The 15967-nt window shown below is 43.6% G+C and overlaps 1 protein-coding gene across 1 annotated transcript; it reads right to left on the bottom strand.

Annotated features, from left to right (window-relative positions):
- Positions 1-4224: 4224 nt before the first annotated feature.
- Positions 4225-15073, bottom strand: CCKAR (cholecystokinin A receptor). Its single transcript, XM_003411382.4, has 5 exons — positions 14612-15073; positions 13691-13942; positions 9885-10146; positions 6422-6549; positions 4225-5189 (listed from the first exon to the last, which is right to left on the bottom strand). The coding sequence occupies exons 1-5, from the start codon at positions 14721-14723 to the stop codon at positions 4657-4659; spliced, it is 1287 nt and encodes a 428-aa protein (XP_003411430.1). The 5' UTR covers positions 14724-15073; the 3' UTR covers positions 4225-4656.
- Between the last annotated feature and the right edge of the window lie 894 nt (positions 15074-15967).

The following is a 15967-nucleotide window of genomic DNA, read 5'->3' as shown; positions in this document are numbered from 1 at the left end:
AGTCCAAGGGAGCAGAGGGAGGGAAGCACCATGTGAAGGGCTGAGAGTTAGGGGCTGGAAGTTGGTAGATGTAATGGTGGGCAAGGGTGGCCCAGAAGGGCTCCCAGAGGGACCCTGCAGGAGAGTAAATAGAGGGGGAGAAAGCGCAGCTAAGGGGTCAAGTGGGCTTTGATAATATTTATCAGCTCTAATGAATGAGTAAGGAGCCCTGGTGGCACAACGGTTAAGTGCTTGACTGCTAACTGAAAGGGTGGCAGTTTGAACCCACCTAGCAGGTCCATGAGAGGAAGACCTGGTGATCTGCTCCCCATCACCACCACTAAAAACCCACTGCTGTTGAATTGATTCCAACTCCTAGTGATCCTATAGGACAGAGTAGAACTGCACCACATGGCTTCCAAGGAGTACCTGGTGGATTTGAACTGCCAACCTTTTGGTTAGCAGCCGTAGCTCTTAACGGCTATGCCACCAGGGTTTCCGATCTGCTGCTGTAAAGATTAACAACAAAAAGCAAACAAAAAAACCAAACCTGTTGCTGTCCAGTCAATTCCAACTCATAGCGGCCCTATAGGACGGAGTACAACTGCGCCATGCGATTTGAAGGGGCGGCTGGTGGATTCAAACTGCTCACGTTTTGGTTAGCAGCCGAGCTCTTAAACCACTGTGCCACCAGGACTCCCTCATGAAGATTACAGCCTAGAAAACCCCATGGGGCAGTTCTACTCTGTCACATGGGGTCACTATGAGTCGAAATCAGCTCCATGACACCCAACAGCAACAGCAACAATGAGTGAGTTGGGTACTTTAGCATGAGTTAGAAGTGTGGTGATTTTTTTTACTGTTCTCCTTAAAGGGAATGATGACAGGGAGGAGCTAAGGCTAGGGACGCTGAAGACCAGTGGGTCTCCACCCTTTTTCTTTGTGTCTTAACACTGCTCACAGGCACAGCACCTTCCGTTAGGAACATCTCTGATGACATGCAAACTGCCCATCTCCAGAGGTGAGAAGGAGAAGAAGTGCTGACAGAGGAGGCTCACACATCAGAATCTTGGGGAAGGGATATACACAGAGTTGGGGGGGAAAAAAAAAAAAACTTGCAGCTAAGCGTATTCCTGCTCACGGCAACCCCATGTGTGTATGTGTGTCAGAGTGGAACTATGCCCCGCAGGGTTTTCAAGGGCTAATTTATCAGAAGTAGATCCCCAGGTCTGTCTTCTCAGTCACCTCTGGTTGAACTTGAACCTCCAACCTTTAGGTTAGCAGTTGAGTGAGTTAACATTTGTATCATCCAGGGGGCCCAAGTTGGAAAAAGCCCCCTAGAAATTTCGATACCATTCCCCTCCTCCAAGAGTGTGCCTCCCCTATTGAGAATCGCTGCCGTGGTTGAAAGACAGCCTCCCCTAAAACACAGAATAGAAGGTACAGCAGAAGCCAGTCCCAACATTTACCGAGCACCCACAGTATGCAGCATGCTGGGCAAACGCTGGACAGAGATACAACGGAGACTCAGCGCTATTGTCACTTGTCTCCTGAAGATTACATTTTAACTGGGTGGAGGGGGCAATTGTTACGTATACATAAACATGTGTATCTGAACCACATAAACACAGACACTACTTATTCACCAATACAAGGTTATTATGAGAGATTACCATGGTAACCAGGGCACAGAAGCCATTGAGACACAGGATTTAATTAAAAGTCAAAGATACACCCTTCATTCCAGTGCTCAAGTTCTAATTTACCACTCTGGTGATGAGTGGAGGCTACCAGAAGACACTAGAAAAATACCAGAAACTTCATGAATTTATTTTCTGTTCTGGACTCTACAGGCCACTTTATTTCAAATTCAAATTAGCAAGCCACCTTAGCATGAAATAAAGGCAGTTGACTCAACAGAGTACTTAGAATAAAAAAAAAAAAAATAGAATAGCTTATGTTAAAAAGAAATTTTTTTTTTTTTGGTAAGAGTAAAATCAAGCCGTTGATGGTATCATTCCCAATGGTCAAGCACAGATGATGAAAGTTAATAGCTGTTTTCTTCTTAAAAAAAGAAAAGAAAAAGCCCATTTGTGAAAGAGCCTCCAATAAATTCAGTGAATAGGCATTTTACCGCTCCAAATCTGGGAAATCTTATTTATAATTTTATACACTTTTAAAAATGATTTTTAAGTAGGGTTGCCAGAAAAACAAAACAAAAACCACAGGATTGAAATTTAGATAAACAACAAATAGATTTTCATTATAAGTATGCCCCATGCACTATTTCATACATACTTATACTTAAAAGGAAACCCTGGTAGCATAGTGGTTAAGAGCAGTGTCTGCTAACCAAAAGGTTGGTGGTTCTAACCCACCAGGCGCTCCTTGGAAACTCTATGGGGCAGTTCTACTCTGTCCTATAGGGTCGCTATGAGGGAATCAACTCCATGGCAATGGGTTTGGTTGGTTGGTTTTATACTAAAAATATATTAGTTGTTAATCTGAAATCAAAATTTAAGTGGGCATCCTGTATTTTTGTTTGCTAAATCTGGCAACCTATTTTAAGGTTAACGTACCAGAGGTTCCCAATAATATGGAGTGTAATTTATTTCATATATATGCTATGGAAAGCTTATATTCAGTCAGGAAAATAAATAGATCTTGTAGGATTTACTCAAGTACTGGAGACACTTTATTCCTTTTTTCTTTTGACATGTTTATTTCTTACACCTTTTATTGTTACCATTTTAGCAGTGCATGTTTTAGCTGGTTGAAGTATTACCTTGAAACCTTTGACATAGCTAATTATAGATGTAATTAAATTGAATATGAAAAACAGAAAAACTAACATCTAGCTTGACAGGCCTTTATAATAAAGTCATGCCTTCAATAATTTCTTCTCAGCCCGTGACCACTTCCCCCCCTAAAAAACAAAATGGTGATACATCTTGCTAGAATCAAACATCCCTTCCCCTACTCATGATTACTTCTTGCCACTCCCTGTCCTTTGCCCCTTTTCCACATCCAATTTTTTTTCCCAACAGTTGGAATCACTGGCCCTTGTGTGCCACACAGAGTGCATGGCTTGGATTAATGGACCATCACAGTGCCTTGAAAACAAGAAAAAGGAAAGCTCACTTCTCAGATGCTTGGGGGCATGAAAGCTATGATGAGCTTCCTTCCTTCCTTTTCTCCCTCTCTCCCTCCCTATTCCTTCCTTCTTAGTTCATTTGTTCCTTCCTTCCTTCCTACTCTAGCATGCAAACTTTTCTCTCTCAAAAATGTCTGTGTTAATTTCTTTAAGCAAATAGGATTACATTGCTCTAGACAAAAGAAAGCTGTGCTAGTAGACCAGACTGACACATACTCGTCTAGAAATGCGCTTTCTGGAATCTAAATATATAGCTCATATCCTATTTAAAATTGAAATTTTTAAATTAGAGCGATAACAACACTAGTTTTGCAACACAACACCATCTGTTGTGAAGGAATAAAAAATGATAAAACTTGCTGAATTCCAATATCCATTTTTTTTTAAACACATCAACAAGTATACTTATAAAGAACAGAACATACTTATATATTCGGTTTACACATGTACTGTTAATACAAATTACACAGATTGTATCTAAAGACATAGCCAGCTTTGACATTCAAACACTGTATGTTGACTGGGTCCAAGTTGGCCAGTTTTTATCCTGGACCTGACTATACGTATTTCCACGCTTGGCCAGGTACATATAACTTGCAAATCTCCTTTGTACCTGAAGGTCTTTCTGGAAAAGGAGGAAGTGCCACGTGAGCACAAGAAATTAAGTTGAGGGACAGAAGCCACGGGGTTTAATATCATCATTTAAAGGAGGAGTTAAGCAATATACATACATAATTTAAGTGGAAAAAACATTTCTAAGCCCTTTCTGGTACTTTCTCATGTTAAGATAACATTCTATGCAGCTATTTGCCTCCTATTCTTTTTTCTTGTTAGAAATATAAGTTCCAATTTCCATCTTTCAGACAACATTTCTTGTGCTGTTCTGAGGACAGCATAACCTTGTCACTGGATGTCCATGACTGACCTCAAGAAGAAAAAGTCAGGCTGTTCTCGTACTACAGAAAATGGCCAGAAGTTTCACTTTAGTTTCCTTTTTGTGGTCACAACGAGGTGGGTGGCTACAGTATGTACATGAAAGAATGGCCGGCTCCCCCGAGGCAGAGAGCCTCCACAATCCTACACCAGCAGAAGAAGCAGAGCATAGAAATGCATCACTATGGGGAGTGAATACCCACCTTGAATGTTCCAGAATCCTCTAAAGCTCAATAGGGTCCACGTCTCCAATTGGAACATGAGCTTGGCAATTACATTTCCAGCATGAGCCCTGTTGGCGTCTCTAACTGGCCTGCTCAGGTTCTTCTGATGGCTAATGCTATTGGAAATTGCCTGCCTTGCAACTGCCTAAAAACCAAGTCATGGCCCTACCCTAGAGGGGCTCCCCTTCTGGAACCCAGATGATGGAGGAAAAGCACAATAAATCCCTCCACCTGGAAATGGAGCCTTCCTTCTCCTTCACTGCTTCCCTCCTTCTCCCCCTCCTGCTTTTTTCTTCTATTCCTCCTCCTCTTCTTCCTCCCCCAGCTCTCACTCCTTCCTTCTGCAGTGGAGGGCCCCAGGACAGCTCAGGGGGGCGGGGCAGAAGCACTCACGTGACTGTACGAGTACCTGGACAGAGAGGCCCCCGTGGTCCTACCTTCCTCCTCCTCCCCCACGTCTCCTCTCACTCCTGCGGGACCAGGGTTGGGGCAGCAGGGGAAGGTGGCCATGAAGCCGAGGCGGAACCTTTTGTTCATGAAGCAGTAGATGATGGGGTTGACACAAGAAGACGTGTAGGAGAGCAGGAGGATGAAGGAAATGGGGGTCCCCGAGAGGCGGCGCTCGGCAGAAGCTGTGTCATACGCCCGCCAGGTGTTGGCGCTGAAGATGGGCATCCAGCACAGGAAAAAGAGGACCACGATGACGATGAGCATGCGGATCACCCGCTTCTTGGCCATCAGGTTGGCTGCGGAGCTGCTGCTCCTGATGCGGCTGACCCTGCCGCTGCTGCAGGTGGACAGCTGCTGCAGCTCCAGCTTCCTGGGGTGCTTGGACTTCTGCAGGTAACACCCGTCGCTATCTTCGTATCTGCCACTGCTGCCGGTGCTGAGCTTCCTTTCTGGGTGGGCAAGCGACATCGCTTATTTTGGGGGCTGGGTCATGCCAGAGGAAAGGCATGGAGCCCCCTCCGCCCCTCCATCAAGGGGACCAGACCAGGCTTGACATGAAGAACAGGGCAGGCAACCTTGGACCTACACTGATCTGGGAAAGTATTGATTTATGCTAGTCCTTTCCTTCAAATGGAAAGCTACTAAAAGTGAAAAGGAAACCCTGGTGGCATAGTGGCTAAGAGGGCAGTTGAAATCCACCAGGCGCTCCTCAGAAACTCTATGGGGGCAGTTACTCTGTCCTGGGTCACTATGAGTCAAAAAAAAAAAATTCTATCCACGTAAATTAAAAGGATCAAAAAGTATTAAAGAACGAGTGTTTCTACTCTTCTTCTGCCTTTCTCTGGCCCCCAGCTGGGAGGTTCCTGCTTGCCTGGTAAGCCCTTAGACTGCTTTTACTGTGAGGAATCTGGATAATGAAAAAAATAAGAGAAGCTAGAGAGGCCAAGTTATCTAGACAGTAAAGAGTTGAACAATGGCATGGGATGAGAAGGGGAGAAGTTATGCTAACAACGGAAAGTTTTAGTGAATAGCCTGTTGCCCTCAAGTTGATTCCGACTCACAGCAACCCTATAGGACAGGGTAACTGCCCCATAGGGTTTCCAAGCAGCAGCTGGTAGATTTGAACTGCTGACCTTTTGGTTAGCAGCTGTAGCTCTTAACCACTGAGCTACCAGGGCTTCTGCTTTAGCGAATAGCGCATTGCAATGAATGAAGGAGTGAGGCTTTGTAACAACCACAGTATGAAAGAGAAGGGGATAGAAGATGGAGGAAAAGGTGATAAAGGCTGGGCTGGATTATAAGTAAGCCGGGTTATAAATAATGTCTTTGGAGAGACACAAGACAAGAGTTACAATTAGCCTTGGTTGTTGAAGGATGTATATTTTAATGCAATATTACAGAAAGTCTGGGACATATGGGCTCTCAGTTTATAACTAGGTTAAATGGATAATATCTCATTTTGTTCTCCTCAGAACCTTTTGGGAGGTGTTATTTTCCCATTTTGCAGATGAGGAAATAGAGACACTGGGCCTCTTGATTGGACATTATGCAACAGGGCATCACAAGAATATTTTGAAAAATATTCAATGTACTTTTTATATACTCTGAGTGGGTATATTTAAGTTATAGAAAACAAGCCTTATCATCTTTTGGCGTAAGCATACAGCTGAAAGATAGTTACCTTTAGCGGATTTCTTCTGGCTAGCATCAAATTTTATACCTTGGTAGAGTTCCAAAGAGATTAATCCATACGCCACCATCATCACAATTCCAGGAATAAGAAAGAGGATGAGTAACAGGAATGTGTGCCTAATAAAATACAAACAAATTCAATAACCAGCAACACCAGTCTTTCAAATTCAAATGGGAAGGAATGAGTAGGGTTCATCTTTAACAGATCTGGGCGAACACATTATTTACTAGTATTTAATATTTTTGGGAATTCCATCTCTGGGGTTTCCGTAACTAGAAGTTGTTTACTCATTTTCTTTTTTCAGGTAAAGCCTCTTATAAAAAACGAATTAAATTGGAAAAATTTGGTGGTTGTAATTCTGTTTTGGAAACAAGTCTAAATACTAAAAATAACAAGAGCTTACATTCATTGAGGGCTTGTTATATGTGCTGACAGTAGGCTAAGCATTTTCTGTATATTACTTCATTAGTTCCCACAATAACTTTTTAGGTAGGGTCTATTATCATACTACTTACTTTACAGATAAGGAAACTGAAAGCCAAAGAGTTTAACTAACTTGTCCAAAGTCACACAGCTAGCAAGTGGCTGAGGTGGGATCCGAACCTGTCTTAGTTATCTAGTGCTGCTATAACAGAAATACTACAAGTGGGTGGCTTTAACAAACAAATTTATTTTCTCAGTTTAGGATGCTAGAAGTCCGAATTCACACAGCAAGCTCTAGGGGAAGGCTTTCTGTCTCTGTTGGCTCTGGGGGAAGATCCTTGTCTCTTCATCTTGTTTCCTAGTTCCTTGGAGATCTCCATGTGGCTTGGTATCAATCTTCCCCCATCTCTCCTTGTTTATTCTCTTTTATATTTCAAAAGAGTTTGACTCAAGACACACCTTATACTAATCCTTCCTCATTAACATAACAAAGACAACCCATTCCCAAATGTATTATAACTGTAGGCATAGAGGTTTACAACACATATTTTTGGGGGACACAATTCAATCCATAACAGAGCCCAAGTAGCATGATTCTAGGACATACCACTTGTCAACTTTAGAACAACAGAGTAACCAAATGCTTAGGTAGGGATGAGGGAACACTTCCTTGGTTTTGTAGAATATTGCATTCTTGCTGTTTCTGACCCATGAACAGTTCAAAAATTCTCATAGGCCTCCATTCCCCACAACCCCTTGAAGTTGGCGCAGTAGCAGACCCATTCTACAGTGCCTAGAGGGGCAGAGCTATGTTTTCTCTAAACATGTTTGAGTCCTGAGGAATTGCAGGCTCCTCCATTAGGAGTCTGGCTCTGAAATCACTTTAGCAGTCTGGCATGTGTTAGGTTGCACGATTAGGCCGTAAAATTGTCAGAGGCTTACGGTGCCTGGGCCATTGCTCATTTCAGTTGAACATATTTTGATAGGATTCCTTTTCAAGTCATGGAAATGTCCCTCTCATATGCAATATAGTTCTTGTGTGTGTGTTCCTTGGCTGAAAGGAAAGGAGCAAGGCAAAGAAAGCAGAGATTATCTCAGTTTTGAGTCATTTCTGAATGTCTAGCTCCCTGCTTCTAAAACTTCCTTGGAATTATTAAACATAATGCCTTGAGTTTGTATAGCCTTTTTTTTTTTTTAAAGATATTTAATGATATTTTCATACACATGATGTCATGTGAAACTTAGAGCCACCCAATGAGGTACATAAAAAGTACATGTTGTTAATTCCTTTTATAGATAAAGAACTTGAAGCTCAGAGAGGTTATGTGAATTTACCCAAGGTCACCCAGCTAGTAAGCAAAGAAATAGGTATTAGACTCTTACTTTTTTATTTCTGGTAAAGTGCTCCATGTAAGTACCACAGCTGCAGCTCTAAGAAAAATCATGTGAACTTGGATTCATCTCTGATCTATTGTCAGTTCTCTAGAAAATTGTGGCTTTCCAGAGCAGTGGGATGCAGACCCCAAATTCTAGTAAAAAGACCAGACTTAATGGTCTGACTGAGGCCAGAGGGATCCTGGAGGTCATGGTCCCCAGACCTTCTGTTAGCCCAAGATAGGAACCGTTCTCAAAGCTAACTCTTTGGACAGGCATTGGACTGGACTATGGGATAAGAAGTGATGCCGATGAGGAGTGGGCTTCTTGGATCGGTTGGACGCATGGGACTGTCTGGGCAGCTCCTGTCTGGAGGGGAGATGTGGGGGCCGATGGGGACAGGGGCTGGCTGAATGGACACGGAGGCACAGGGTGGAGAGAAGGAGTGTGCTGTCTCATTGGGGGCAACTGGGAGTATATGGCAAAGTATATATAAGGTTTTATATGAGAGACTGACTTGATTTGTGGACTTCCACTTAAAGCACAATAAAAATTAAAAAAAATTGTGGCCCTCCAGGTCATCTAGCCCAAATCCCCATGTGATCACTTGGAAGTATTCTGCACAGTGGTTAAGCACAGAGACTCTGCCACTTACAAGGTATGTGACCTTGGGCAACTTATTTAACCTTTCTCTATCTCAGTTTCCTCATCTGCAAAATGAAGAGAATATTAGTACGTGGGTGGTTCAAACGGCTAACACACTCAGCTGCTAACCAAAAGATTAGAGGTTCGAGTCCATCCAGAGGTGCTTTGGAAGAAAGGTGTGGTGATCTACTTCTGAAAAATCAGCCTTTGAAAATCCTATGGAGCACAGTTCTACTCTGACACATTGGAGTTGATTCACTGGCAACCAGTTCTTACCCTACAGTTTTGAGAGTGTTAAATGAGTGAATATATGTATGGCATTTAGAACGGAGCTCTCAAAGTGTTTGCTATCACTATTGTTGTAGATTGAATTATGCCCCCCCCAAAATGTGCGTGTCCATTTGGCTGGGCCATGATTCCTGGTATTGTGTGATTTTCCTACCTGTTGTAAATCCTGCCTCTGTAATGTTAATGAGGGAGGATGGGCGGCAGTTGTGTTAATGAGGCAGGACTCAATCTACAAGGTTGGATTGTGTTTTGAGGCAATCTCTTGAGATATAAAAGAGAGAAACGAGCAGAGAGACAGGGGAACCTCATACCACCAAGAAAGCAGTGCCTGAAGCAGAGCGTGCCCTCTGGACCCAGGGTTCCTGTGCAGAGAAGCTTCTAGTCCCGGGGAAGATTGATGAGAAGGCCGTCAGAGAGAGAAAGCCTTCCCCTGGAGCTGATGCCCTGAATTTGGACTTCTAGCCTGCTTTACTGTGAGGAAACAAATTTCTCTTCATTAAAGCCACCCATTTGAGGTATTTCTGTTACAACAGCACTGGGTAGCTAAGACAACTATTATCCTAGGAAGAGGTTACGCTGACCTTTCCTCAAAAAATCTCCTAGAAGCTGATCCTAAACCCACCCTGGGCAATACATTTCAGCTTTTCATAATACTGAAAGAATTATATCAAATCATATATATATATATTAAACATAACAAAAAACCACTATGTAGCCTTACCAGGACTGCTGCATAGCATCATTTGGTAGCAGAAAGCGGCACATGTTCGCTGTCTGGTTGTTATTTTTGGTAAAAGGCACCAAGTTGCTATAAATTGGGTACGGAGTCATGATGGTAAAGGAGAGACACCAGGTAGCGGCAATCACCTTCAAGGCATGGGACTTTGTCTGCCAGACCCGGGACTGCAAGGGTTTGCAAATCGCACCGTATCTCTCCAGAGATATGGCGACCAGATTAAAGGTGGATACACTCACAGAGGTGCCTGGGAAAGGAACAAAGAAGCCGATAATGTCAGCTGTGAAATCCAATGTTTATTTGCACACCAGCTTAAGCATATCTGATCTGGGCAGGTTTGGTATCAAAGGAAAACTCTCAGAGGGTAAAGAAATAAATAGTGTATGGGTATTATTTGAAAAATGATTTAGTCCCAGCTGTGTTCCAAAATGGATTTAAGGCAGCTAAAGCAACGCATTTGCAAATATATCCCATTGCCAACTTTTAGATAAGTTTATTGAGCTTTGATTACAACCTAACTCCTGCTGAGGCAGAAAAAGTGCTCATTAATTAATTACCGAGGGGACGAAATATGCTCCTATCCCGCAGAAGATGTGTCGGGAAACCTGGAGAAAAGCTCTAATTTTGAACATGATCTCCATAGTTAAGTTTCTCTTACCAACCTAAGATTTTAAAGGCGTCTGTGATCTTGAAAGGTCGCTGGGATCTGAGCTGAAAGTATTAAGAGTCTTAATGAAAATTTCTAGTACAGACTGTTGTCAACAGTGAAAAATTCTGAATTCCCAAATGTAGTTTGTTTAAACACACACACACACACACACACACACACGCAGTAAGAAAAGACAAAGGAGAAACACTCCAATTGTCAATAAAGGCTTCTCTCTGGGTGGGTGGTAGGGGACAGTAAGGGTCTTCCTTCTTATTCTTTCTGCTTTTCTGTATTTTGTAGAGTGAGCATGGGTCATTGTTAGAGTGGGAAAGACAAACCTTACTTTGAGAGATTTACTGAGGTCTAGTTGAAGAGCTTGGAAACCCTGCTATAGCTGTTAACCAGAAGGTTGGCAGTTTGAATCCACCAGGCACTCCTTGGAATCAACTTGACAGCAATGGGTTTGATTTTTTTTTTTTTTTTTTGGCTTTAGTCAAAAAGCTTAAATATTTCCTAATTTTTGTATTATGTGTATAATTACAATAATGTTTTATCACCTTAAAATTCCTTTTAACTCTGTTTAACTCTGTTCATTCTTCTGATTATCTCTTACCATAATTTCTTTAGGACTGATCTCAGTAATGGCCTCAAACTTAGCAATGATTGTGAGGATGGTTCAGAATTGGGCAAAGTTTCGTTCTGTTATATGTAAGGTTGCTATGCGTTGGAACTGACTCGATGGCACCTTACAACAGCCAAGGGTAAGTTTGGGAGCAGAGGTCCTTAGCCTGGCGTCCTTAGATTCTCACTATGTTTATGGATATAAATTAATCTTCTGAAATGATGAGCAGAAATCCACCCCCCTCCGCCCGGGGAGAGTCTCCATAGCTTTTTAAAAGGAGTTTTGGTGGAGTCTGTGGCTCCAAAATCATTAAATAAAACCACATATTTTTTTTATGTAGGGCAGGTTCTCTGCATTTTACTGGGCTTTTACCCTAAGGAGTCGGTGAGGTTTAGATTAGAAAGCATAGCCCAAAACTCCTCAGAGAGCCAAATCTGTGTAATGGGCACGCTGTAACTATAAACTCCTTTCAGGCAAGCGTTCTTTTTTTTTTTTTGCCACATGTTAGGGGTTTAATGAATGTTAGCTGCTAGCAATAGTATTAAGGAGACCACAAAACTGAGGAAAGAGTCTAAATCATTGGAATCAGAAATTCAATAAAATCATTATTGCATTGCAAACACTTGCAGAATTACCTTGCTTTTCTTTTTGGCTGTTTAAAATAATTCTTTTTTAATTGGGGTGAAATTCACATAACATAAAATTAACTGTTTTAAAATGAAGAATTTACTTGCCATTTAGCCCATTTACCATACTGGGCAGTCACATCAGCACATGGTTTACATCTCCTCTCACATACTCTGGTTAAGGTTCTTAAATTGTATTACCGTAAGGTATGTATTGAAGGGCCTGGAAAGCATAAAGCACTGTGCAACGCTAGTTACTATTATTGCCTTATTATTTAACAATGCCCCCTTTTCATTTGTAAGTCCTTTGCTATTTTCAGAGGACATCGACACAGATCGACACGTTCTGGCTATTTGTCGCTGGCCCGCGGGTCTGTAATTCATCATCATTTTGTCAGTGCCTGCTCCCACTTCCACAAATGGGAAAAATAAAGGCTTTTAAAGGTTTCCAGTCTCTGAAGACCACCCTAGCCCAGCTCATCTCTGCATGTTTTATAGGGCTTAGGTCAAAACAAAAACAGCTACCTCCTCATTTCCCACCTTCCCCACACCCCAACTAGTTCTCAGTATGGACAAGGGACAAGGCAATTGGGTGGACAGAGGGGACCAAGCAATGTGCTTCTGTTCAGCCTCAGGAGAACCACAGCAGCAGGTAAACTGAGGCAGTGTACTCCCACTGTAGGGACTAACTGAGCTGGCTTCCAATCCCAGCTCTGTCACCTACCACCTGTGTGTTCTTGGACACATTACTCGCCTCTCTGTGCCTCTGTTCCTTCCGGTGAGTTGGGAGAAAGAACTGTACTTACTTCATAGGATGCTTGAGAATCAAATAAGATCATGGGGGTAAAGGCACTTAGTATACTATCTGGTGCATAAAAAGTACTAAAAAATATCAGTGCTTGTGATTTCTGTGGTTGTCATCATTTTGATGGGCACAGGCAGAGCCGCACATATCTCACCCAATCAAGGGTCAGCTCAGTCGCCCACAGCCCCCAGGAGCGAATGCAACTCCTCATCTGGGGTGGAAAGAAGCCTCTCTCACTCTGTCTGAGGTGGTCCAAGCCCTCAGAAGAGCAATCTGGAAAGCGAGTCCTGAGAAGGGAACTTGGAGAATATTTAAACTGGTTTTCGAATCGCCCCTGTTTCTAGAAAACAAGAGCAACACAGCAGGCAGCCCTCCTCCACCACCCCCACCACCCCAAAAGCCATGACTTGAGTAGAAATGAGTAGACAACCAATGGTTTCCAGAAAGGGACAGAGCTGCTCGACATCACTTTTGAGCTCCTCTTCCCTTCAAACAGAAGGCAAGCAAAACGAACCTCTTCTGTGTTTTCATACCTACTTATTTCAGTCTTAGAAAGAGACTCTTTTTCTTAGTTGGTGAAAATATACACAAGAAAACATTCGCCAATTCATCAATTTCTGCACTCATAATTCAGCGACATTGACTACATTCTTCCTATTGTGTAACCATTCCACCACCGTCAACATAAACTCAGCACCCTCTAAGTAAAAATTCCCCCTGTCCCCTACCCTGCCACCCCAGGTAGCCACTAGTAATCTTTGATTTCTGTATATTTGCTTGTTTTATTAAGTGAGATCATACAGTATTTGTCCTTTTGCGGCTGACTTATTTTACTCAATATGAGGTTTCCAAGGTTCATCCATGTGTGGCATGCAGAAACTGACTTCCAGAAAGCATCTGGGAACATGTGAAGACTGACCTGCCAGAGAGCCAGCACAGACATCCTTGCACACAGCCCCACACAGCCAGATGTTCTGGATTTTAACACTAGGCATGGCTCCTCTGCTGTGACCGTCAGGGGCTTGGGAAGGTTTGGGGCTGAGCGGGGTCAGGGTCCAACTCCGGAAATAGTCACCGACTGCCACTTACCCATGAAGTAGGTGGTGGTCTTGCAAACAGCGCTGCCGAAGATGAAATCCTTGAGAAGGTTGGGGATGAGGTTAAACGGCATGCAGAAGAGGCAAAGCATGAGGTCGCTGACAGCCAGGGAGAGCAGGAAGATGTTGGTGACTGTCCTCATCCTCTTGTTCCGAATCAGCACCGTGATGACCAGTGTGTTTCCCAGCACGCTGAGCAGGAATATCAAGGAATACAAGAGAATCTGCACCGCCGGCTGCCACTCTGCAAAGAGGAATGGAGGGACGGAGGTGAGGACAGGGAATGTTAAAGACTTAGCAGTTGGTTCTTTCCTGCCAATTCCCCCCAGAAGTGCATGTATCACCAAGCCCAAGTCTGCCTGTGCTGACATTTTGCAGAAACAAAGTAGGACAAGCACAGAGTGAATCCAGTCAATACTAAAGGTTGGTTTATTAAAGGATCACTTGGGCAGCCACTTTTTCTTAAGAACAAAGCTTCTCAAGTGAAGAGCGATTGCTTTCTTTCCTAGCTGCTAAGCATTATTTCGCTTTAATCACTTCTTCACACTGGGTTTCCTCCAAGAAAAGGCACCTGCTAGATTGTGACAGTACCCTTTCTGTCATGCTTGTAACTTCAGGCTTTGACACCTGTACTTCCTTCTTGCTACACTTCAACTCGTCAACCCATGGCCTTTGTTCCCCCCCTCCTCCGCCCCAGTGCTACACGGTCATTCCCACCTCTTCTGTGGAGAACAATAAGAATCTCTGGCTCTGCTCTGCTTTGTGATCTCTCATCCAAACTTCTGAACCAGTAACTTTACCCAGCCTTGTTTTAGAATGACTTTGTTAGATTTTCTTTATCAGCCTTTTCTTTGCTGATTTCTCCCTCCACTTCTTAGTTTTCTGAATTAAAATATCAGTGGCTGACACCTACCTTTGGAAGAATGGGGCTGATCCAGGCAGAAAAGGGTTTCATTTTCAAGTCCGAGTTCACAGGGAGGGGTGATGTTGCTTCCATTCACAAGAAAGCTGTCAACCACATCCATCCTTGCCTGCTGCCTCCCACCAAGTGCTGGCGAGCTACAGAAGTGCTGACTCTCGGCTCATTCCTCCAATGGCCTGAGACGCTCCCATGAGAAACTCGCCGTGGAGGGGCAGGGAGGGAGTGATTTCCAGGTGTGGGCTTTTGCAGCCATTCCTATGGGCGCCTTCAGATCACTATACTCAGTCCAGCTGGGCAGGCATTTGTGCTCCTGTCGTGGGAGAGGCAGCTAATGGCAAGCCAAGCCCACGCCACCTTCCAGGCCAGTCCCTCCCATTCCCGGGCCAATCTTAAGGCCCTGAGCACAGGCAACCCGACTACAAGTTAACCCTTTACAGCGTGTAGCTGCTTTTACACACTCCACACACACATGAACGAACACACGCATGGCCACACATATGTGTACGTATGCACACATGGACACACATGTACACAGGGAAACACGTGTACACACATGTGGATACATGCATGGGCAAACACACACATGGACACAGACACACAGAAACACACATGCATGGACACTCACAGGGACCCATGTGCACACATACACAGACATGCGTGCATGAACACATGCATGTATGGATACATGAATGCACAAACACATGGACACATTCATGCACACATACACGGACACACATGCACAGATACAGGGACCCATGTGTACACACATAGGCATACACACACGTGCAAATGCACACACACACTTCCATTGTACCTCTCTTTCCTGTATAGGAACCTGTCACCATTCTAGCCATATCCAGAGTAAAGCCCAAACTGGCTGCGTGAGACAGGAACAATTAACACAGTAACAGATACGATAATGCAGACTGTAAGGACGGAAGGACATCGAGGAGCTGTGTTTCTACCTCCTTATATAAAAGCAATTAGTGCCTTTTAGCTTTGGAGCCATGCCCAGCAGCGTGTGTGGATATAGCTGCTGGCTGGTGGTTGCTACCAACCACAGTGTTATTCCTGTGGTCTCCGCCTTTGTTAATGAGGAAGGAGAGGGGGTGCTTTTGAATAGGGGCTCTTGGATCCTTACTGCGAGAAAGTTGGTAAGATTTTTTTCATTCATTCATTTATTCGTCCGTGCATTCCTTTGTAGTATATTAGCCGAGGGCCATTTTCCGGGCACTTTTCTAGGCACAGGAGATACAAAGGTGAACAAGACTGGCTGAGTTCTTTCTGCCATGAAGCAGGGGCAAGGAGGAGGGCCTTGGAGAGAGCCAATAAGCACATAAGCAAATA

This window comes from Loxodonta africana, chromosome 5 (assembly GCF_030014295.1).
Source record: "Loxodonta africana isolate mLoxAfr1 chromosome 5, mLoxAfr1.hap2, whole genome shotgun sequence".
NCBI classification, from domain to species: domain Eukaryota; kingdom Metazoa; phylum Chordata; class Mammalia; order Proboscidea; family Elephantidae; genus Loxodonta; species Loxodonta africana.
The sequence above is the reverse complement of the archived record's forward strand: the minus strand, read 5'-3'. Positions and strand labels throughout refer to the sequence as shown.

Coding starts and splice junctions, on each gene's coding strand:
- CCKAR (XM_003411382.4), bottom strand. CDS start 14,723: ATGGATGTGGTTGACAGCTTTCTTGTGAATGGAAGCAACATCACCCCT. Junction 13,943..14,611: donor TCAGCCCCATTCTTCCAAAG/GTAGGTGTCAGC, acceptor TCCTCTTTGCAG/AGTGGCAGCCGGCGGTGCAG. Junction 10,147..13,690: donor GACCACCACCTACTTCATGG/GTAAGTGGCAGT, acceptor TTCCTTTCCCAG/GCACCTCTGTGAGTGTATCC.